The sequence below is a fragment of the Ictidomys tridecemlineatus genome, chromosome Y (assembly GCF_052094955.1).
Source record: "Ictidomys tridecemlineatus isolate mIctTri1 chromosome Y, mIctTri1.hap1, whole genome shotgun sequence".
NCBI classification, from domain to species: Eukaryota; Metazoa; Chordata; class Mammalia; order Rodentia; family Sciuridae; genus Ictidomys; species Ictidomys tridecemlineatus.
In genome coordinates, this window is record NC_135494.1 from 2,144,900 (window position 1) to 2,169,592 (window position 24,693).

A 24,693-nucleotide genomic window follows, 5' to 3' on the forward strand; every position below is an offset into this window, starting at 1 on the left:
CCCACCCTCAACTTCCAAAAATGGATCACTAAGAAGCTTCCCCAACCGACTACATTTAGACAACTTTTCACTCAGGTTGTCACAATTTGTGAACTGGGGATTGAGTTCATCTTTTGTGATTACCCCAACAGAACAACTAACTATATGTTTACCCATGCTATTCTCCAGGAAAAAAATAGTCAAATAGTAAAGAAGCACCATGATTAATAAACACAAAAATTTGATGATTTTTCCTGATTACTGTCAACGCAGAATGTATTAAGATGAAAAGTTGGAACATGACTTAGATATAAGTCAATGACCCAAAAATGTCACCTTATCCAAACAAGAACCTTGCAAAGTTTTATAATTCTCAACACAATTTTATTAATGAACAATTAATGAACACTAATTTCTAAATCTCATAGCAGCAATGAATGTACATCAACTACAAAACTCTAGTGAAAAGCAGTCACTTCACTACTATAAGTTCATGTGGCCCATAGCCATGTTCTGCTCAAGACACTTCTATCAAGATTGGGCTACATGTGCACTGGATGTCTGTTGTGAAAGAGTTTCCTCCTGCCTGTAATGATGGTGGTGCAAACCTAAGACAGAAGCATTTCCAGGGTGGTAAAGAAGCAAGGTTGCAACCCAGAATCCTCACCTATCTAACAATTTGAGAGGAAAACAGGTCACTGCATGTTCAACCATAATAATACTAGATGTCTGCACTGTGATGGAGCAGCCAAAAATATCACCTACCAGAAGGTGCCCCTGCCACTGACACCTAACCGTACTCAAGAACTTAAAACATGTCACATCCTGAGCAGCACAGTATCAGCAGAGGTGAGCAAGAGATCAAGAAAAAGCTTTGGTGAGCCTTCACAGGAGGGAAAGATGAGTGACAGCAGATGTCTTGGATATGGATCACATGATAGTCCAGGCAAACTGGAATCAAGGTGGCCAAATGCACTACATCCTCAATTCTGTAGACAAAATCCATTTAGTATATGTTCAAATGTGAAACACTAAAATACTTTTAATGAGCTCACAATAAATTTTATGTTATTTATTTATTAAATAACAAAATAAATAAATAACTTCTGCCAAAAACAAACAAACAAACAACAAACAAAAAAGGGCTGTGGATGTAAACCAAGATTCAATATCCCTAGTACCAATAACCCACTGCCTTATTTCATTTAAAGTAGCTATGTTATCGGAACACAGTATGTGTCAATTGACTATTTTTTTCCCTCAAGTATGATATTCAGAAACAGAAAACAAAAGTGTTATTCTTGCCAGAGACAGTGGCACAGGCCTGTAATTCCAGGGACTCAGGAGGCTGAGGCAAGAGAATCACAAGTTGGAGGACTAGGCTGGGGATGTGGCTCAAGTGGTAGCTCCTTGCCTGGCATGCGTGCGGCCTGGGTTTGATCCTCAGCACCACATACAAACAAAGATGTTGTGTCCGCCGAGAACTAAAAAATAAATATTAAAAAAAAATTCTCTCTCTTAAAAAAAAAAAGACCTACAGCAGCTTTTGGAGGCACTAAACTGGGGGAAGGAAAGTGGATTTGGGATCCTGCTTCCTACACATTTTGAAGAGTGGGGGCTGGCCACCAGCAGGGAGGGGAGGGGAAGCTGGGAACAACAGCTGCCCATTCAACAATGGAAGCCAAGGGATAGGACCCAGGGCCATCTGCCAGTGGGAACTGGGCCTCATGCTCTGCAGCTGACCTCAGGGACAGGATACCCAGCCCAATCCTAGGGGCCAGAGAGCAGAAGTCCAGGGCCATCCGCCATGGAGGACTAGGCTGCACCCTCTGCACCAACGTTGGGCACCCAACACCCAGCTCACTCTGCGGGACCAGTGGAAGAGGCTTAGGGTCAGCCGCCAGCGAGGTGACTTCAAGATTCTACCATCCAGCCCAACCCCCAGGACCAGGGGACAGTAACCCAGGGCAACATCCAGAGGTGACTCCGCCAGGCTCTGAAGCTCACCCATTTGCGGGGGCCCCAAGGCAGGTGCTGACCATGTCCCTTCAGCCCTCGTCACATACTCACCATTTTTGTCTTTCTAGAGGACAGGGTGTTTTCTCGAGGACCTCAAGGCACCAGAGATAGAGGGAAGCACACGCTGCTCAGAATCCCCTAGGCCTGTTGGCAGAGCTCGTGGGGCCCGGAAAGGGAGGAGCAGAGTTGGTGAGGAAGAAAAGCCCGCGAGATTTCCAAAGCCTGCTCTTCCCCTCTGGTCTGGATCTGATTGGACAGTTCTACCCCAGCATCCCTATTGGGGCGCCTCCAATCAGGCCTCTGCATTGTGATTGACAGCTAAGGTTAACCAATCACTAACCAAAATTGCCTAGAGTGGCAGATCCTTGGCCCCAGCCCTTTTCAGGTGGAGCTTCTTTCCTGGGCTAGAAACTAATCCAGGTGGAAAGCCTTTGCTTGAACTTGGTACAAATGGTAACATCTGGGATTGAGCTCTGGCTGAGGGAGAGTGCTTTCCCAGCACGGGTGATGCCTTGGGTTTTAACCTCACCACAGAAACAAACAACAATTTTAAAAAAATACAAAAATTAGTTACTTAAGGAGTCTAAGGCAGGAGGAGCCCAAGGTCAGGTGAAAATCCACAAATGTTAATGCTGTTTACCATGAGGAGTCCTTGCTGTCCCAAATCCTGCAGTATAACACCAGAGAAGCAGGTGGAGAGTGGAAAGTGGAAGGCTTTAATAAGAGAAAGCACAAAAGACTCCCCCCACCCCAGGAAGAAGGGGACCCAAAAGGCAGAATCCCTGGAAGGGGGAGGTCTTCTCTCTCTTAAACCTAAGGTCATCTTTTGTCCTCCAACATTCCTGTCCTTTGTTTCCCTTTATTGTGCACATGGTAGGGGATATGGGTGGGAAGGACAAAGGGTGGGAGACTGGTGGACTGGTGGGGCAGGGAGGAGAAACCTGGGCAGGAACAGCCTAGGGTGGTTTGATTAGCATCTCCCTGTTTTACTGGGAGCTACTTCATTAACCCTTATTTAGGACTTGCCCAAGGCCATGACAACATGAAGACTTCACTTCTCAGGTGTTTTTTTGGTTTCCCAGGATCAGATCAGATTGCATTTTTTATTGGACCTGATATTAGACCCCACTTACCCAGCTACACACACTACAATATTTCAATCTGGCTTCACAAACAGGGAGAGCCTACCTTAAATTAAATTAAAAGTGTTGATGATCTAGCTCAGAGGTCGAGCCCCACAGGGAGTATTCAACAGAACCTCAAAGAAAAAGATACCCATATACATATATAGTATCGGCTGGTGTGACCTCGGGCAACTTAGCAAGAGACACACTCAAAATTTTTGAAACAATATTTAAAAATATCATATGTATCATACATTTTTTTAAAGAGAGAGTGAGAGAGGAGGGAGAGAGAGAGAATTTTTAATATATATTTTTTAGTTCTCGGTGGACACAACATCTTTGTTGGTATGTGGTGCTGAGGATCAAACCCGGGCCGCATGTATGCAAGGCAAGCGCGCTACCCCTTTAGCCACATCCCCAGCCCATACATATTTGATATGTAAAAATAAATAGAGTTTGACAATTATTTTAGTAATTTTCATCACCTCCGGACTACTTATCTTTTGAGGAATTAGATAGAGCTAAGAAAAAAAACAGTCTGTGTTGGTGATTTGGCTCAGTGTTCTCTTCCCTAGCAGGATAGAGAAGAAGGAGGTGTGGGAGGCAATTCCCTAAGGCAGCAATGCGGGGTTGAAATAAAATCAGCACCTTGTGCTTAATGTCCATGTTCTACATTCCACTATTAGGGAGTTGTTGGAAGCCATCTGACTCTGGTGACCCCACACATCAGGTCATCTGTTTACCCCAAATGCAAATAGAAAAGGTCATGATGAAAAGCAGGAAAGGAACTTTGATCAGTGAAGCTACAGCAGGAAGACAAGGGCACCATGTCCTTAGCCCTCTTTTCAGAGCTGTCTAGGACTCTCAGGTTTTATAAAAAGGGCAATCAGTCATAGGCATGTGTGTACAGGGCACAGTGTATGTAGGTTTGGTGTCCTCTGTGGCTTCAGGCATCTGTGTGTGTCATAAAATGTTTGTGAACTCATGGTCACCTGACCCCTTGACACACTTCACCCTGCCGTGGTCCAGCTGCAGCAAAATAACCCCATTGCCCAGGCTGACCTGAATTGATCTCAGGAAGGGTCCCCTCCCTTGCGTTCCTTCCATGTCAGTGGTTCAGAGCCACCAACATTTTCAAGAAAAGCCTTGAGCCCACCTGCTCCTGCCTGGTAAGCACCATATCCCTAGCTGCTGACCCAGGGCTCTCAGCTTCCTGGGTTTCAACTGATAGTTAAACCAGAAAGAAACAATACCCCTGCTCAGCTCGGCCCATAAAGCCTGCATATGAAACTCCACTTGGGGCACATATGGCCTGTGGCGTTGATACCACTGGTTATGGGGGAGGAGTTCTGCCCTCTCACATGTTGAAGTTTGAACATTAGAGAAGCAAGCCCAGGCAAGCACACAAAGCAGGGTTTATTTTAAAAGAAGTAACATAGACTTCTCCCCAGGAGGGAGAGGGGGGCATAGCTGGTATCCTGGTATTCCCAGAAGCAAGGTGTTCAACCTTTCTATGAGTCCTAGGCTTCCTGTGATCTCTATGCCTTTCCCTTTATCCTTGTCCTTCCTGCCTTGGTGACTAGGCCCAGGAATGCTTGGTGAGATGGCACAAAGGTGACAAACATGGGAGGCTGAAGGGGGAAGGGCAGGGTGCAGCAGTCAAGGACACATTGACACCCTAAAAGCTGCCTGTAGGGAGGGGCAATTCCTGGGAGAGGCTACCTTAGCAACAGGAAGGAGCTAGGGCAGGTCCTTGATGAGGGTGGAGCAAGGGCTCTGAAGGGATTAACATTTCTATCCCTCAGGGGACAGTCTGCAACTTGCCAGACTCTCTCAACATTGGCCTCCTAGATCAGACCTGACTCCATTTACCTGTCTGTACTGACTGCCTGTCTATTTCTGGCTTCAGTATCTGCCCCTTCCCAGAAAGTGAGTACAACCTTATTTTTACTCTTAGTTTGAATTGGTGAAGGCTTTCACATCTTGTGCAATGGCCCAAATTCAGTCTACCCACCAACATTCCCAATGACCATGGGGAGCGGCGCTTATACATTAACAGTCATATTCCCTCAAGTATGGAATAGTGGCCACATACCTGTCTAGGGCTGAGAACTCAACTCTAGGTTCTCCTCCTCCCATGCTGGGCATTAAATCCATGGCAGGGGTACAGAATCCCTGATCTCCATCCCCAGCCCTTTTTTTATTGTGGTACAAAGAAGTGGGTGGGAGCATATGTAAGGGTCTGGTGGAGCATCTGAGAAAGAGACCACACAAGAGACTGGCTCCATGCAATTGGCAAAAGGGGATATTTATTGGGGATCCATTCCAGCGCGCTGGGGATCCGTGCTCACTCAAGATGGGAGAGCAGCCCAGAGCCCAGAGCAGAGTTCAAGTGGAGCTTAAGTACAGTTTTTGGAGAGGGGGGGGGCTTTGCTTATATCAGAACAAATCATCATGAGGCGCGGGAAAATTGAACAACAACCCTGAGTCAGGATTAGTACATACATTGGCGGGAACAATCTGGGCAGGGGTGATTAGTCATTCCTAAGCGGGGTACACATTTAAACCGATTGGTTTTGGAGCTTACATTACATGTTACCTGGAGCCCTTAGCTATTTAACAACCAGGGAATCAATGGAGATATTTACTGGGCAGTTCAGGTATTGTCCTAACAGCTACAGAGATTACAGGTTCCGGGGGTAGCAGAGGAATTGTAACAATACCTAGTCTTTACTTTTTTTAGCCCAGTCTTTTACACTTTAACTCAAACTTTTGCAGCTTAGAATCAGCTTAGAAATTTTACCTTTACACATAAATATAGTGGATTTGAGAATATAACTCTGAAAACCAGCCTAATTCCTTCTTAAGATTGGGATCCATCGCATCCAAAACTCATGAAAACTAATTTTTGTTTTAGTATAAATTACTGCAATCTTTCAACTTGCTTGGAATGCTTGCCCATGCCTTGAAGTCACCCATACTTGGCTCCCCCTGACCAGATAACAACCCTCTCTGAAACCTCAGTGGTACCTCATACATTCTAATGTTGGGATCTGAATTTATTCCCTACCTTGAAATGTTAAGCCATGTAGTTCATTAACCTACTACGTGCCTTTGTATTATGCTTGTCCAAATCCTGGTATCTGTAAGTTCTCAAGACACCCCTCTTTGCAAACTTTTGTGTTATAAAAATGTGTTCGGAGGGCTGGGGATGTGGCTCACACAGTAGCTTGCTCGCCTGGCATGCCTGAGGCACGGGTAAGATGCTCAGCACCACATAGAAACAAAAATGTTGTGTCTTCCGAAAATGAAAAATAAATATTAAAAATTCTCTCTGTCTCTCTCTCCCTCTCTCTAAAAAAAAGAGTTGTTGTTTGATTTAAAACAAATGTGTTCTGAGAGAGCTGGAATATCTTTAGCCTGGGGTTTGAGGACAGACAGACATGGCCAGCTCCTGGGTACATAAATAAAATTTTGATTAAGTTTGATTCAAAATTGGAGTCTGTTCTTTTTCTTGTGTTGTGGTTTAACAGTGCCAGTGAAAGGCTAAAGTTTCTAAGCTGCAAAGCCTGAGTTAAAATGTAAGGGACCAGGCATTGTAAACCTGCTTCTAAACTACAAAGCCTGGGTTAAATTCCTGTAGCTGTTAGGACAATACCCGAACTGCCCAGTAAGTATTCCTCAGATCCTCTGGTTGTTTAATAACTTAGGACCCTGTGTAGCCCAGCATGTAGGTATTCAAGGCCCAAAACAAATCAGTTTTAATGTGTACCCCGCTTAGGAGTGACCAATCACCCCCGCCCAGCCTGTTCCCGCCAATGAATGTACTAATCAAGTCTAAGAATTATTGTTTGATTTTCCCGCGGATGTATGGTGATTGGTTAAAGGAGACTATGATGTGTATAAAGTCCCCACCCTCCCCAAAAAGTGTACCTAAGCACTGCTCAACCCTTGCCCTAGGCTCCGGGTCTTTCCCTCTTCCAAGGTGGGCATGGAGCCCCAGCATGCTGAATCAATAAATCCCCTTCTGCCAATTGCATGAGTGGTCTCTTGGTGGTCTCTTTCTCCAACGCTTCACCAGACCCTTACACCAGGTCTCTAACAAGGCCATCTTTGGTTTTGGCCAAGGGAGCATATTTTTTACACATGATGAGACATCTTTAAGCCAATACATTAAAAAACTGAAAAAAAAATCATTCAATAAATTCTTTCTTAGAAAACAACAATAACAACGACAAAACTTGAGCAGTATCCTGGGATAGTGGTGCAAACCATGCCATGAGGGTCAAAAATTCTAGCCCAGGGGTGGGGATGTGGCTCAACCGGTAGCTCGCTCACATGGAATGCGTGCGGCCTGGGTTCGATCCTCAGCACCACATACAAACAAAGATGTTGGGTCCACCGAGAACTGAAAAATAAACATTGAAAAACTCTCTCTCTCTCTTTCTCTCTCACTCTCTCTTTAAAAAAAAATTCTAGCCCAACCTCTGAAATGTAGCCTCACTCTCTCTCAAAATACAACTTAAAAGGGGCAGGGCATGTAGCTCAGTGTTATAGCAACCCTAGGTTTAATGGTCAGTTTAAAAACAATAACATCCCAAAGAGGAATAGAGGGGAAAAAGACAAAAGAAAAGAGAAGAGTGTAAAAGGGCAGACATCAATCGAATTACACCAACAGTGACATTATATGGCAACTGACTGAACAATCCTCTCCTAAGGTAGAGATCAGCAGACAGAATGAAAACACGGTCCAGTTCTATGCTATGTGCAGGGGTCACTGCTGGGATATCAATGGATAAAGAGTTTGAAAATAAGAGGATGTGAGTCCTACACCATGAAAACAGACACCATGAGTCAGCTCTCCTGTAATACCTTTCCAAAATCAGGCAAAATGTTTCGAAGCCACAATTAATTGAGCCAGAACAGCTGTGAGACATGGACATATGATGTTTATTTTTTTAAGAGAGAGAGAGAATTTTAATATTTATTTTTCAGTTTTCGGCGGACACAACATCTTTGTTTGTATGTGGTGCCGAGGATCGAACCCGGGCCGCACGCTACCGCTTGAGCCACATCCCCAGCCCGACACATGATGTTAAGGTGTTCCTGAATGCTCCATCCTCTTTCCCAAAGCCAATCCAATAATAAGGACACAGCTGTGAGTTTACAGGGGAAAAAAATGGTTTTCTAGCAAAGGAGCAGCACAGTGACTACTGTCCAGAGACCAGGATTCTGCCAATCAGAAGAAACAGTTGTCTTTGGGGGGGGGAGAGGGAGATAGGGGTTCCAGGGATTGAACCAGGTGCACTCAATCAAGGAGCCACATCCCCAGCCTCATTTTGTATATTATTTAGAGCCGGGGTCTCTCTGAGTAGCTTAGCATATTGACTTTGCTGGGGCTGCCTGTACACTCTTGATCCTCCTGCCTCAGCCTCCCTAGAGGCTGGGATTGAGGCATCACCACCACACCTGGCACAAAGCAAAATATTTCATTAATGAGATGGAAAGTCCTTAGTTTGATGTCAATTAAAGTTTATAATTTGGTTATTCTGGGTTTGTTTGGGTTTGCTATTGCAGAAACCCAAAGCACATTCCAGGAGACACAAAAGCCTGTAGAGTCCACACAATGTTATGTGATCCAACCTTGTGGCCTCCCTGGGACACAAAGGCAACCTGTCAGCTCCTTTCATGTTCTTACCAATATGAACCATTTCAGGGTCAGCTGAAATGCAAGCTGACTTTGGCATTGAAAGGGGACCTCATGTCTAACAGAAGAGTCATGTGCCACGAGGACAATAGGCAGTGAAGCAATGACAGAATGACAGACATGCCATTTTGCTCCCATGTGAAGGCTGAGTTCTGGAGGCTGCTCCTGCCCAGGGCAGATCTTAAAGTGGGGATAAGGTCCCAGGCCACGTGGGTTGCTGATGTGATCTGAGGTTCTGCACAGACCTCTGCAGCAGCCATTTCCAGGACAGTGACAATCCCAGGCCTGCCTCAGTCCCTCATCCCCATGTTTCATCAGCCCTTGGGACCCAGAACAAGAAATATGGTGAGAAGTGGACCCAACTCTGCCCCCGATTTCAGTTCTGGCTACTTGGGTGCATACACCCTTGAGCTCTGGGCATTTGAAAGAATCCAGTAGGAACATGAGACCCAGAGATGTGTCGAACAGCACTGAGGGACATGGTCAGGTCAGCCACAGAGGGCTTGGGGTTGAGGTGGGGCTGTCCTCTGGCATGAAGGAAAGCACAACAGTGGAGACACAATGGTTTCCCTGGAGGGGGATTTGGAGTGGGGGGAGAGGACTGAGACTCTGCTGCCCACCTCACTGCCAGCCCATCCATACTAGATGCCTTGCCACAAAAGCACCCCGATGAATCCTCTCAGGCCCCTGTTTTGGTTTTAAAGTGAAAATTAAAGATACTGGGTGTGAAAGTTCTGCCTTTTTCTGGGGAAAGCTCAGGCTACACGTGGGTTCCAAGAGTCATACCCATGGACAGGGGTCCAGGCTCCATCCCTGTTCCAGGTGATGGGTGTGTCTCACCAGAGGCTTGGTTTTCTTCCAGTGAAGGGGGTCAGAGGAGGTGGTGGCCACACATGTGTTGATATGCTGCTCTGGCTGAGGACACCAAATCTATGCTCTGCCCAGGGTTGTCTCCTACCTTGGGCTTGGATGGCTTCAGTCTCTGGCCTCCTGGTTTCCCAAGTTAAATAATTTATGGCCTCTTCCACTGGCATGTTGGTGATGCTTGGGACCTTTTTCCACATGACAGGGACACGTGGTCACTGTTGAATGATGACAGCTGGAGCACAATGAGGCATGGGGGTGAGGAGACTGGCCCATGGTTCTGAGAATGGCCCCTTGAACACCCAGCCTCCCTTGCAGTCTCCTGGCCTGCAGGTCAAAGCCCTGTAAGTGGAAGAGGCTCCTCACACAAGGTTAGGTTCACCCTCTTCCTCAGAAGTGAATCTGGGGCCTAAGTAGCTCCAATGAGTCCCTCCAGCTCTAATAAGATAGAAAAACTGGGAGCCTCTTTCTGGGATCAAAGGAAGGTTATGAACCAAGCACATGTCTCCATCCCTCATGCCTGACAGCCCTTTCCCAGATCTTCTTATTCTCATGAGCCAGGGAAACATTTAATTTTCATAACTATTTGATGCTGTAGTTGGACATGATAGAAAATGTGTCTCTACAGCTTTGGCGTTGTTCTGTAACCTCACTTTAATCCTTAACCTGAGCAGAAACAGCCCTCTCCACAGCATGTACTGCAGAATGTCACCTGATGGGAGGCTGTAGCTGCATCAATGATGTAGGGCACATGAGGATAGGCACCCAAGGATGTCCCAGGATTAGATTTATTAGCTGCAGGGTTCTGAGGTGTATCACCTCAAGTTTTTTGGTTCACTGCTTGTAATTTCATTGATCTTCATTTATACCCAGTGAGACAGGGATAGAGGTCTATATTTTCTGTAGGTGTATACGTGAAGAATTTTTTTTTAGTTCACAGAAAGTGCTTTGTGTACCAATTGTAAGATTAGTCAAAGGTCTGCCAAGCTTTACCACAAAAGAAGAAGTCTGTATTAGAACCCACATTGAGATCTTTGCAAAATCTGCTCTTGACATTTTTTGAAAGAAAATTATGGTGAAGGTCTCTCCAGAAGCTAAGTTAATATTCCTTGGTGGAGAAAGGAGGACCACTATATTAGCACATCAGACTGGGACACTCCTTACCAAGTCTTTGTTCATGTAGACTGTATTAAGTAGGTTTTCTTAACCTTAAACCATCACACAATTTCCCCAGGGCTACTGAGCTACTCTAAACACAGAGAAATCAAGCCTGAGTTTTCTAGAATATTCCACCTAAGTATTATTCATAGGGAGAAAAGCTAAGTTGGATGTAGTTTTTTTTTAAAAAAAAAATTCACTGGTATAAAAGACCTTTAAGAAGGAAGAGACCATATGCAATTGTGGAGGAAACACCTGCAGAGCTGCATCTGCTGATGTGGTCATCAGTGGAGTCCACACACACAGCACCAGCAAACTCATCACCTGAGCTACGGCAGTGCTTGGTGCAAGAATGCCTGCCTAGCATGCACAAGGCAGGATTGGGTCCCCTGAATTGGGGAAAGAAAAGAGAAAGCAACTCAAGCATAGGGCAAAACATATTTTGAGAAAGTGTCTCTCCAAGTATTATACACAAATGACATTATGCTATAATGCTCTTTAATATGCTTACATACAGCACAATACATGAGACTTAGAACAAGCACAAGTAACAAGAGTGTGGTCTCAGAGTCATCAACAGCTCAATAAGCAATCAAGGAAAAGAAAGAGGCCAGCTTCAGGTCACACAGAAACATCCCTATGTTCCCAGCTGCCAGTCTCACTCCATCTCAAAAAACAACAATTAAAAGGACTGTGGGGAAACTCAGTGGTGGAGCACTCCTGGGTGAAATGTGAACAAAGACAGAGAGGAAAGAAGTTCAGAAGAGACATTTCACCAGTCTGTATTTTGGAGTGGAGAGGCCTAAACTAACATACAGAATATGTAATGAAACAATGGACACAAAAGATTTACAATACAGGAAAATGGAATCTAAAAATAAGAGAGATTTAACTGAGAAGAAAAACATGTTGTTCTAAAATCTTGATGCTGATGCAATGCACCTCTCCAACACAGGGTGCATTTTTGGTACCTCTGAATAGATAAACAAAGAAATGAAGGAAAAACCTTTTCACACACCTACAAATTTTTCTCAAAATAAATAAATAAAATAAAAATATCCTCAAGTCTGAACAAGTGCAAATGGATCTGAAAAAAGCACAGGTCCCACCACATGTCTACATACAGGGCTTTTCTCCAGTGTGGTTTCTTAAATGCTGTTCTAAGGAACCTGGAAAGTTGAAAGTCTTACTACAATTTTGAAAGAGAGAAAAAGGATCTTCTCAGATGTGAAATCTTTGTCTTTGAAGAAAACTCTGAAAGCTGAATACTGCCTCACATGGCTTATCCTCAGCATTTTCTACAGTATGAGTCCTTTCATACAACTGAACAAAACTAGAACAGCTCAACAACTCATATTTCTTTTTTGCATAGGATTTATTCTTTTATTCCAAAAGAATCTTCTGAGGCCTTAGTAAAAGATTGAGAAAACTAGATTTCTCACACTTCTCACGCTCACAGGGCTTCTCTGTGTGTTTTCATATATGAGAAGAAAAACAGGGCTGGAAGGGAAGCTGACAGGATGTAGCTTTTCTCTGGTATGTATTCTGGTATGTATTCCAGGGCTTTTCTCTGGTATGTATTCTTCCATGTTTATGAAGCTGATGGGATGTAGCAAAGGTGTAGCCCCACTGCTTACATTCAGAGGGTTTGTTTTTCAATGTGAATGAAATGCCTTTGAAGGCAATAGGGAAAATGGAATGGCTTGTGATAATTTTATACATTTAAAGAGTTACTCAGTTGGAAGTGGTGGTGTATGCCTTTAATTCCTGAGACTTGAGAGGCTAATTCTGAAGGATCAATGTTGGAGGCTAGCCTCAGCACCTTAGAAAGACCCTAAAAATGCAGCAAGTCCCTGTCTCAAAATAAAAAGTAACTGGAATGTAGCTAAGTGGTAGAGCACAACCAGAATAAATCCCCAATCTCTCTCTCTCTCTCTGCCTCTCTCTCTCTCTCTCTCACACACACACACACATTTTCAGCAGTGTGAGTACTTTCTTGTCTTTGAGAATGACATGAAATATTGATTTACCAGGTTTTACATTCAAAGGATTTTTCTCCAGTAACTTCCTACATGCATATGAGTGAAACAGTAATAACAGAAAAGTTTACCAATTGTTTTCATGAATATGATTTCTCTGCAGTATCTGTTCTTTCACGTATGTGAAGCAGACAGGGTGTGGCAAAAGCTTTTCCACATTGTTGTTATTCATAGCGCTTTTCTCTGGCATGGATTCTTTCATGTGTGTGAAGCGTAGGGGATGCAGCAAAGGCTTTGCCACACTGCTTACATTCATAGGGCTTCTCTCCAGTGTGCATTCTTCCATGAATCTGAAGGTAACTGGATCTAGAAAAGGCTTTGCCACACTGCTTACATTCATAAGGCTTCTGTCCAGTATGAGTTTTTTCATGTGAGTGAAGGTGACTGGATGTAGCAAAGGCTTTGCCACACTGCTTACATTCATATGGCTTCTCTCCAGTGTGCATTCTTCCATGAATCTGAAGGTAAGTGGATGTAGCAAAGGCTTTGCCACACTGCTTACAATCATAGGGCTTCGCACCAGTATGAGTTTTCTCATGTAAGTGAAGGCTAGAGGACTGAGTGAAGGCTTTCCCACACTGCTTACATTCATAGGGCTTCTCTCCAGTATGAGTTCGTTCATGTATCTGAAGGCCACAGGCAGTAGTGAAGACTTTTCCACACTGTTGACATTCAGAGCATTTCTCTCTAGTATGTCTTCTTCCATGAATCTGAAGGTTACTAGATGTAGAAAAGGCTTTTCCACACTGCTCACATTTATAAGGCTTCTCCCCAGTATGAGTTTTTTCATGTAACTGAAGGTAACTGAATGTAGCAAAGGCTTTGCCACACTGCTTACATTCATAGGGCTTTTCTCCAGTATGCACTCTTCCATGAATCTGAAGAGAACTGAATTTAGAAAAGGCTTTGCCACACTGCTTACATGCATAGGGCTTCTCTCCAGTATGAGTTTTTTCATGTGTGTGAAGGTTAGTGGACTGAGTGAAGGCTTTGCCACACTGCTTACATGCATAGGGCTTCTCTCCAGTGTGCATTCTTCCATGAATCTGAAGGTAACTGGATCTAGAAAAGGCTTTGCCACACTGCTTACATTCATAGGGCTTCTCGCCAGTGTGCATTCTCTGATGTATTCTAAGTAAACTGGGATAAGCAAAGTCTTTCCCACATACCTTACATTTGAAACCTTCATTCCCCATGTGTGTGATCCTGTGCCTTTGAAGACTTGTGTGTGAAATACAGGTCGGACCACCTCCTTTACATTCATACACTTTCTCTCCAGCATGAGTTCTTTCATGTCTTCTTAATAAAGAGGAGAAACAAAAGACTTTCCCACATACCTCACATTGAAAACGTTTACGTTCACTGTGTTTTCTCATGTGTCGTGGAACACCCGTGGGAGAAGACGAGGCTTCACTACATTGTTGATATTCGTAGGGTTGCCACCCAGTATGAGTATCTTTATGCCTTTGAATGTCACTGGAATGACGGATGACTTTCCCACGTACTGTACATTTAAAAGGTCCATCTCCAGTTTGTATTAACATTTGTGTGTGAACATTTTTGGGAGAAACCAGAGATTTCTTATATTGTTTCAATTCACATGGCTTCTCTTCACATTCCCCATGCTTGTAGTATTTGTGTCCAGAGTATGATGTGATCTGCCTATGAAGGAATGAAGGTCATATGAAGTCTTTTGCACACATAATGAAGTCACATGGATTTACTCTATTAAAGTTTTTCTTTGTTCAATTAAGAATTGGAATCGATTTGAAGGTTTTCCCACACTATTTTGTGCCTTTGAGTTTACCATATGACTTCTTTAAGGAAGAAGAAGTGACCAGCACATAATCAATGCTTGATTCATTCACAATTTTCTATGTATTGATAAATCTTTACATTACTACCAACATCAGGTAAAGGCTAGGTTTTCTGACTTGTTCAACTTGCTTAAAAATAAGGAGATTGAAAGCAAACAATCCTTTTCAACACAGCTTCTCTATGGCTATTATCCAAATAGTGATATTCACATATGCGATTTCATATACTTTTTGTATGTCAAATACTTTGAAAAGACAGAATATCTGTTACAGCTAAGTATATACTTCAGGTGAAAAGCACTATAAGAATAAATACTTCTCAAATTATGCATACTTCTTTCGTTGGTTTCCTTTAAATATTACATGACCGTTCTCAGACCCTGTCATGGACTCTTCTTGTGAGGACAGTTACCTTACATTGCTCCCAGAGTTTTCAATCTGAACTTCAGTGTTCTTGTCTTCCCACTTGTTTCCTAAAATGAGAGAAAAGAACAATCTTTATGAATATTTAGGAGCTAACAATGCTTTGCCAAATGATACATGCTATTTATGCTGCAATAATTCACCAACTGATTCCCTTTTCACCTTCTACATAAATGACCAAAATAAACATGATTTGTCTATTTGATTCAGTTTGAAAACATCATTATTACCTAGAGAAGCCAGGTTACTGAGGACTTCCAACATCACATCTCTGTAAAGATTCTTCTGGGAAGGATCCAGGAAAGCCCACTCCTCCTGGGTGAAGTTCACAGCCACGTCCTCCAAGGTCACTGAGATCTAAAATATCCCACCAAATGTATAGTGGAGGCCAGGAGAGATTGACAGCATGAGAAATCTATACTCAACATGCATGGTGTTCACATGATTCCAGGAGGAACCCTAAGGTAAAGGATGAACTTTGGCTTATCATAACATGTTGCTTCATCCATTCCCTTCGTCAAATGTGCAATACTGGTTTAGTAACTAACAAACACCCTACACCAATGCAATATTTTCAAAACAGTGGAGACTATTGGCTGGAGAGAAGGGGTATTCCATACTATGAGTAATGACACGTTTAATTGTCACCCTGATTGGATTAAAAGATACAGATGATTAATGAGATTCTGCCTGTGTCCATGAGGGTGTGTCTACAAATGATTGGCACGTGGGATAGTGAGCCAAACAGGCAAACCTTTTTAAGGTAGGCAGCACCAGCCAATAGGACTGTGTCTTAGGTGGAACAAAAGTTGAAAGAAGAAGGAAGCAGCAGCAGAGCAAGCTCCTTTCTTCTCCAATAGGTTCTTGTTTGCTACTGCAATGGTCTGAGGGTATCAGACTCTGCCTTGTTCCCTCTCCCAAAGCGGACTCTGCCAGTGATTCTCCAGGGAGTTTCCAGAACCTTTGGTCTGGACTAGGGCAGCACCATTGATCCCTCTTGTTCTGATGCTTCAGCCTCTTGGACTCTGCAGCAACTACTCTGAAAACTTTCCAGTTGCAGATTGCCACTGTGGACATCCAGCTTTGAATCAAGTAGGCCAATCTAATAAGTCCCCTTTTATAATCAAACTTCCTCTTGATGCTGTTCCTCTAGAGAACACTGACTAATAAAACTATGTAAGCCAAAAATTGCTCTGAAAAACAAAGTCTAACTAATAAAGAAGTAAATAAACTACCAAGCCATGAAGTTTTACAAATATATACATAAGAAATAATAGTATATGCCAAATACCATTTTTATAATAATGTAAGAATAAATCAATGAGTCATACGTACAAATTTCAAAACTATGGACAAAAGCAAAGAAACTGATTTTCAATACTATTTCCATCTTGAAATAAATTGGATGATAAATCTTCAAAAGTCATTCCAGAGACTGGGGTTGTGGCTCAGTGGTAGAGCACTTGACTCGCACGTGCAAGACCCTGGGTTCAATCCTCAGCACCACATAAAAATGAATAACTAAAATAAAGGTATTGTGTCCAACTACAAATAAAAAATAAATATTTTTTTAAAATGACATTCCAACTGCTGGTGTGGTAGTTTTTACCTGTAAGTTCAGCCACTAGGGAGGTTAAGGCAGAGAAATGGCAAGTTGGAGGCCAGTCTCAGCAACTTAGCAAGATACTCAGAAATTTAGTGAGACTGATCTTCATTAAGAATAAAAAGGAGGGACTGGGACTGTAACTGAGTGGCAGAGCACGTGGTAGTATGTGTGAGGCACTAGGCACTGGGTATAATCCTCAGCACCACAGAAAAATAAACAAAATAAAGGTATTCTGTCCATCTATAACGATACATATATATATACATACATACATAAGAAGAAGGGCTGAGTATGTGCTCAGTGGTGAATGGGGCTGGGGATGTAGCTCAAGTAGTAGCGCACTCGCCTCGCATGCACAGGGCCTTGGGTTCGAGCCTCAGTACCACATAAAAGTAAAATAAAGATGTTATATAAACCGAAAACTAAAAAATAAATTTTAAAAAAATTACATTGAAGATGGGAGTGATGGTGCACACCTGTATCTCAGAGGTTCAGGAGTCTGAGGCACTAGGCGATGTAGCAAGACTCTGTACCAAAACAAAGAATCTAAAAGGGGTGGGGGTTAAGCACCTCTGGGCTCCATTCCTGATGCCAAAAAAAACCCATGAACCTGCCAAGGCCAGACAAGGACAGTGAAAAACTGTCATCCTTTGTCCAATTCATCACCTTGTGAAGCACAGATACTAGTTTTCATGAAACCACATTCATAAATTTATCCACCACTATTTTTGTAGAATTGGACTCAAAATCATCAGCAATAATGCAAGACAGAGTTTCTCTGTATCTTATGTGGGAATTTGGAATCTAGGACTGCAGTTCAATTTGAAATCACTAAAAATACAAAATTGAATCTTACAAACATTCTACATAAATTCAGGGGTAGCAAATGGTAAATTAGGTAATTAGGTGTGTTCATTTTTTTTCTACCCCCGAAATAAAACCCAGAGACATTTTACTACTGATCCACATCCCCAGTCATTTTTATATTTTATTTTGAGACGCAGTCTCACCAGGTTGAAGAAGGCCCAGCTAAGTTGCTAAGGCTGTCCTCAAATTTGCAAAACTCCTGTCTTAGTCCCTGGAGCAGGAAAAATCACAGTTGTGCCCCAGTGTACCTGGCTGTAAGTTGAAAATTTTGACAATGAAAATATAACTAGACTTTAAAATCCAATTCTTTCTTGCCTCTTAATAATACTCCACCCCATATGGCTCTGAATAAATAAACCTGGGCCTCAGATAAGTGAGCTCATCATTTCAAAGTGATACACAGAAAGCTTTGGTGCTGAGGGAGCACACATGTGTCAGGCTCAAGGGGCAGGGAAGGTCCCTGACAGCAGGAACATGCTCCCTCCAGGTCTTGCTCACTGAAAGCCTCTAGGATCACCCTCCAAGAGACCTGGACCATGATTCCAGTCTATGAGGCTTTTCAGGTTTGCACAGCTCTGCACTAGGGTGGGTGGTCCTTATGCTCTGGGAGAGGTTTTGCTCCTTCACACTGTGAGAGACTGAAAAGGCAGGAGTCACTGCTGACCTGGCCCCTCAGCACCAGCATCCACAGGCTGACTGTCCAACTTTCTCCAAAGAACAGGAACAGGGCTTGGGGAAAACAAGGTTCCAAGAAGTTAGTGGTCTAGATGAGGCTTGTTCCAGGACATTCCTTAGCCCCAAGACCTCAGCTGATCCACCAAGATGCTGTACCTCACAACTTAGGCTGTCCTCTAAGAGGAGCTGACCCAGGGCCTGAAATTCCTTTTAACATGCAGAGCACAGGACACCTGTGAGCACATGGTGGCAGCCCCAGGAATGGATAGTGGCTGAGAACATAGGACTCTCTGAGGTGTCCAAAGAAAACCTGGCTGAGAAAATCAGATTTGGTGTCTACACCCTAGGAAGATATAAAACAACAACAACATCAAAAACAACAACAAAAAACAGAATTTAGGCAGGTGTGAACTGAAGTTCTCCATGAACTTGCTCTATATCAAAGAACCTTCAGACCACCGGACTTTGGGGAACTAGACCACCACGAGGTATAAGACAGGGTTCTGCATCATTGGCAACAATTATCTTGGCCTCTCTAAAGCTCTTTCAAAGCCAATTACCTTAATTTCTGTGTTAGTCAAAAAATTTTCTAAACAAATGAACTTCACAGAATATATTACTAACCTTACCAGACATATAACCACCATCTTCCAAAGCTAACAATGTAATAAGGGACCTACAGAAGAAATTTCCCCTTTTTTACTGTAGCCACCCATCTGATGATCCTACCAATGCACTTGGTTAATTTATTCATGCATAACTTCCTTTTCAAATGTTCTTGTCAGGCATGCACAGTGGGGCACAACTATAATCCCAGCAGCTTGAGAGATTGGGTCAGGAGGACTGCTAAATTCAAAGCCAGCCTCAGCAACTTAGTGAAGCCCTAAAAAATGTAGTGAGATCATGACTCAAAATAAAATATAAAAATGGTTGCTGATACGGTTCAGTGATTGAGTTCCTCTGGGTTCAATCCCTGTTATTAGAAAAGATGTAATTTCTTCCAGAATGGGACACATACATCAATCAGGATAAGGTGAATCCATGTTCCTGAGGATGGTCATTAATATTTGGGTCAAAATAAACTATTTTGCTCAGGTATGGTGGCCAGTGCCTTTAATTCCAACAGCTTGAGATGCTGAGACAGGAGGATCAGAAGTTCCAGGCAAGCCTAGACAACATAGCCAGATCCTGTCTGAAAATAAATTTTAAAAGGGCTGGAGATGAATGACAAGAGAATAAATCAGACATTATTATCGTATTTGACTACATGACCCATGTGAATGGACATTAGGTACAACCAGAAAAAAAAGAAGTTACACTCTATTTACATATGGTGTGTCAAAATGCATTTTACTGTCATGTAAAAGTAATAAAAGTCAAGAAAAAAATACCTTCTACCAAAAACAAACAAACAAACATACAAAAAAGAGCTGAGGATGTAGCTAAAGATTCAATATCCCTAGTATGAATAATGCACTGCCTTATTTCATTTAAAGCAGCTATTTTACCAGAACACAAGATGTGTCAAGTTACTATTCTTTCCCCTAAAGGATGATATTCAGAAACAGAAAAAAAAATTATGGGCCATGGATGTGGCTCAAGAGGTAGCATGCTCGCCTGGCATGCGTGCGGCCAGGGTTCAATCCTCAGCACCACATACAAACAAAGATATTGTGTCTGCCAAATTAAATAAATAAATATTAAAATTCTCTCTCTCTCTCTTAAAAAAAAAAAAAAGCTTATGCTTGCCAGAGATAGTGGCACATGCCTGTAATCCCAGGGACTCAGGAAGTTGAGGCAGAATGATCATAAACTGGAGGACTGTGTCCAAAACAAGTGGTATATGATCTCTTTTTAAAAAAACTGGGGGGGGAGGTCCTGAGGACTTAACTGATAAACCTTCTCTAGTTTTGATCCCCAATATAAAAAGAAAATATTCCTTGCAATACTTCACTAAAGGAAAAGTGAAAAGGAATAGACTGTGTTCATTTGAAACACAGGAAGAAAATATATTTGAGAGTGATGGGAAGTGGAGAGGAAGATGGCATTTTAGAATGCAGCAGGCAACTGCAAATGAAGGACCTACAGCAGCCTTCACAGACTCTGAACAGGGAAAAGGAAAGTGGATTTGCATCCTGCTTCCTACACATTTGGAACAGTGGGGGCGGGCCACCAGCAGGGAGGGGAGGGGAGGGGAGGGGAAGCCAGGGACCTGAGCAGCCCATTCAACAATGGAAGCCACAGGATGGAGCCAGGGCCACGTGCCAGCGAGAATTGGGCCTCATGCTCTGAGCTGACCTCAGGGACCAGCCCACCCCTCAAGCCCAGGGAGCAGAAGCCCAGAGACAAATACCATGGAGGACTAGGCCGCACCCTCTGCACCAATTTCAGGCACCCAACACCCAGCTCACCCGGGAGGACCAGGAGATAGAGGCTTAGGGTCAGTCGCCAGGGAGGTGACTTCAAGTTTCTACCATCCAGCCCAACCCCCAGGACCAGGGTAGAGACCCAGGGCAACCTCCAGAGGAGACTCTGCCAGGCTCTGCAGCTCACTGGTTTGCGGGGCCCCAAGGCAGGTGCTGACTGCGTACCTTCAGCCCTGGTCACATACTCACCATTTTTATCTTCCTTGGGGACCTGGTGTTCTCTTGAGGAACCCCTGAGCACCAGAGATCTCCGGGACATGGGCTTCTCAGAATCACCTAGGCCTTCAGGGCAGAGCACATGGGGCCCAGGAAGGAAGAGCGGAGTTGGTGAGGAGGAAAAGCCCGCGAGATTTCCAAAGCCCGCCCTTCCCCTGTGCTCATGAATCTGATTGGACAGTTCCACCCCAGAAACACTAATGGTCCTCCTCCAGGAACACCTCTGCCTTATAACTGACAGCTAATGTTATCCAATCACTTCCTAAAATTCCCTAGAGTGACAGATCCTTGGTCCCATTCCTTTTCAGGTGGAGTGTCTTTGCTGGGTTGGAAAAATAACCCAGTTAGAAGCCTTTGCTTGGAACTTGGTGAGGATGGGGTTGAGCTATGGCTCTGGGAGACTGCTTTCCCAGCATGGGTGATGCCCTGGGTGTGAACTCCTCCACAGAAACAAAGAACAATTTAAAAAAAAGTTACTTGAGGAGGCTGAGGCAGGAGGAGCCCAAGGTTCAGGTCAGGATCTACAGTGTTACCCGTGTTTACTGTGACGGGTCCTTGCTTCCCCAAATGCTGAAGTACAACACAGAGAAGCACGTGGAGAGTGGAAAGTGGAAGGCTCAATTAAGGAAGAGCAGAAAAGATTCACCCCCACCCCCAGGAAGAAGGGGACTGGAAAGGAGAAATCCTTGGAAAACAGAAGTCTTCTCTCTTTTACATCTAATGTCATCTTTTGTCCTCCCACATTCCTGTCCTTTATTTCTCTTTATTGTGCATGTGATGGGGGTTGCAGGTGGAAGGACAAAAGGTGGGAAACTGGTGACTGGTGGGGCAGGGAGCAGAAACCAGGGCAGGAACAGCCTAGGGTGGTTGGATTAGCATCTTCCTGTTTTACTGGGAGCTACTTCATTAACCCTTATTTAGGACCTGCCCAAGGTCATGGTGAAGTGGCTCCCTCTTTCTCCACAGAAAAGCCCTCTTCCCCATGGCTGATTTTCGGACTGTCACCAAAAGAGTCCATTGTAGATAAACTTCCTATTTTCATGTCACCCTGTTTACTTGGCCACTGGCAGAGAAGATACCAGCACTCCAGGTGCTGGACACCCCCTTACTAGTCATCACAAACCCATCCAGTATGATACTTTGAAGAAATGTGCAAAGGAGGTCTCTGGCCTTGAGCTGGGCTTCACAGAGATGTCTACATTTTTAATATAAGTTACAATTGGGCTCCATAGTAACAGCTGGCAGGGGGAGGAAAGAAAGGGGAGAAGAAGCTCTCTTCTTCTCAGGTGTTGTCCTTGAAGAGTTAACTTGCCCAGAACAGTGAAAGAAAAAGCTGCTTTTGTGTGAACTTCTGAGCCCCTCCCCTTACATGCTGGGTATAAGACTCTGAAATTCCCGAACTTGTGGTTCAGGGGATTGATTGATTACAGCAAAGGCTGCACCCTCTGAACCTGGCTGCAGGCAAGTAAAAGTGTTTCCTGCTATGTTTGGTGCCTTGCCTCATTTGTCCCTACGACAATGGGACATTAATATTTCAATTTCTCAGGTGTTGTTCTGGTTTTCCCAGGTTCAGATTAGACTCCATTTTCTTTATGGTTCCTATTGGACCACATTAACCTAGCTACATAGACTCTTCTCTTTAAACCTGGCTTCACAAACAGGGAAATCCTATCTGAAAATAAAATAAAAGGGTTGGAGATCTAGCTCAGGGATCAATCCCCACAGGGAATATACCACAGAACCTCAAAGAAAAAGATACCTATATTCATATATAGAATCACTTGGTGTGACCTCAGACAACTTAGCAAGACAGTCACAAAATTTTTGAAACAATATTTAAGGATGTCACATATATCACACTTGTGTGATATCTAAAAATAAAAAAAAGTTTGACAATTATTTCTGTAATTCTCCTCACCTTCTGCCCCCTGATCATTTCAGGAGATAGCCTGAGCTAAGAAAGTAAGCAATTGGTGTTGGTGATTTGACCCAGTGCTCTGTCCCCAGCAGAACAGGGGAAAATAAGGAAGTGGAGTGAATCCTCTAAGGCAGCAATGTGCACTGGAAATAAAATGGCTGCTTTGTGCTTAATGTCCAAGTTCTACATTCCACTATTAGGGCAGTTCTAGGAAGTGACCTGACTCTGGTGATTCCACACATCAGGTCATCTGTTTACCCCCAAACCAAACAGAAAATGTCATGATGAAAAGCAGGAAAGGAACTTTGATCAGTGAAGCTACACCAGGAAGACCAGGGCACCATGTCCTTAGCTGTCTCTTCAGGGCTGTCTAGGACTCTCAGGTTTTATAGAAAGGGCAATCAGTCATAGGCATGTGTGTAGAGGGCACACTGTATGTAGGTTAGCTGTCATCTGTGGCTTCAGGCATCTATGGGTCTCATAAAATGTCTGTGAGCTCATGGTCACATGCCCCCTTGACACACTTCACCCCATTGCATGTTATTCTCCAATTCAGGACCCCCAAAAGACCACAAGAGGCCAAGATCCATGTAAGCAGCAAAGAGGTATTTATTGCGAGCTAGCTCAGTCCTCCATGTGCACACAGCAACTGGTGAAGCTGAGAGGCCCCAAACCCAGGGTTTGCAGCAGTTTTATGCACTCTTTGGGGAAGGCAGGGACTTCACATGCATCATAGCATCTCTTAGCAAATCATCACACACCGCAGGAAAATTATAAAACAACTCAAACACATGATTAGCACATTCACTGGTGGGAACAATTGGGTAGGGGTGAGTGGCTAGAACAAGAGGGGGATTCCTTTGAACTGATTGGTTTAAGCCAAGAAGGGTGTTCCTGCTGAGCTCTGGGGTTTCCCAACATGTCATCAACCTCCATAAACTACTGGGAGGGTCATCTGGCATCCCAGGTATTTTCCCTGTATCATGCTAATAGGTGGCTGCTGGGAGGTTGCTCTGGGTCCCCACCTAGCCTGACTAAGTCAGGGACACCTAGCACAGCAGATCTCTCCTGTTATTTTCAGATAAACAACTCAGCAGGGTGGGAGGGTTAGTATATGCCTAGGAGTGCTCTGTAGGTATTTCTAAGGACAAGGGTCACACCACCCCCCTCCTTGCACAGACTTTGCTCTGAGGTAGAGGCTGGTTTTTCATGCACAGGCTGACCTGAATTCATCTATCAGGTGGATCCCCTCCTTTGTGTTCTTTCCATGTCAGTGGTTCAGAGGCACCAACCTTTTCAAGAAAAGCCACAAGCCCACCAGCTCCTGCCTGGTAAGGACCAAATCCCTAGCTTGTGACCCAGGGCTCTCAGCTTCCTGGGTTTCAACTGATAGTTAAACCAGAAAGAACAATACCCCTGCTCAGCTCGGCCCATAAAGCCTGCATATGAAAGCCCACTTGGGGCACATATGGCCTGTGGCATTGATACCGCTGGTTACTGGGGAGGAGTTCTGCCCCCTCACACATTGAAGCTTGAACATTAGAGAAGCAAGCCCAGGCAAGCACACAAAGCAGGCTTTATTCAAAAATGAGGAACATGGACTTCTCAGGAGGAAGAAGGGAGCCATCCTGGTATTCCCAGAAGGGAGGTGTTCAATCTTTATTTTGTGAGTCCTGGTCTTCCTTTGTTCTCCATTCCTTTCCTCCTTATCTTTCTCCTTCCTGCCTTTGTGACTAGGCCCAGACATGCTTGGTGAGATGGCACAAAGGTGACAAACAGGAAGGCTGAAGGGGGAAGGGCAGGATGGAGCAGCCAAGGACACATTAACAACCTTATAGCTCTCTGTAGGGAGGGC

At 43.9% G+C, this 24,693-nt stretch overlaps 1 protein-coding gene and 1 long non-coding RNA gene across 2 annotated transcripts in view; one reads left to right on the top strand and one right to left on the bottom strand.

The window, feature by feature from the left end:
• The window catches only part of LOC144371974 (uncharacterized), a 55,638-nt gene that overhangs the window by 28,846 nt on the left and 2,099 nt on the right, over positions 1-24,693 (top strand). The window lies entirely within an intron of this gene.
• LOC144371970 (uncharacterized) lies at positions 11,419-15,575 on the bottom strand. The gene is made up of 3 exons (XM_078035330.1): positions 15,361-15,575; positions 15,120-15,180; positions 11,419-14,552 (listed from the first exon to the last, which is right to left on the bottom strand). Exons 1-3 carry the CDS (start codon positions 15,392-15,394, stop codon positions 13,055-13,057), a joined length of 1,593 nt encoding a protein of 530 aa, XP_077891456.1. The 5' UTR covers positions 15,395-15,575; the 3' UTR covers positions 11,419-13,054.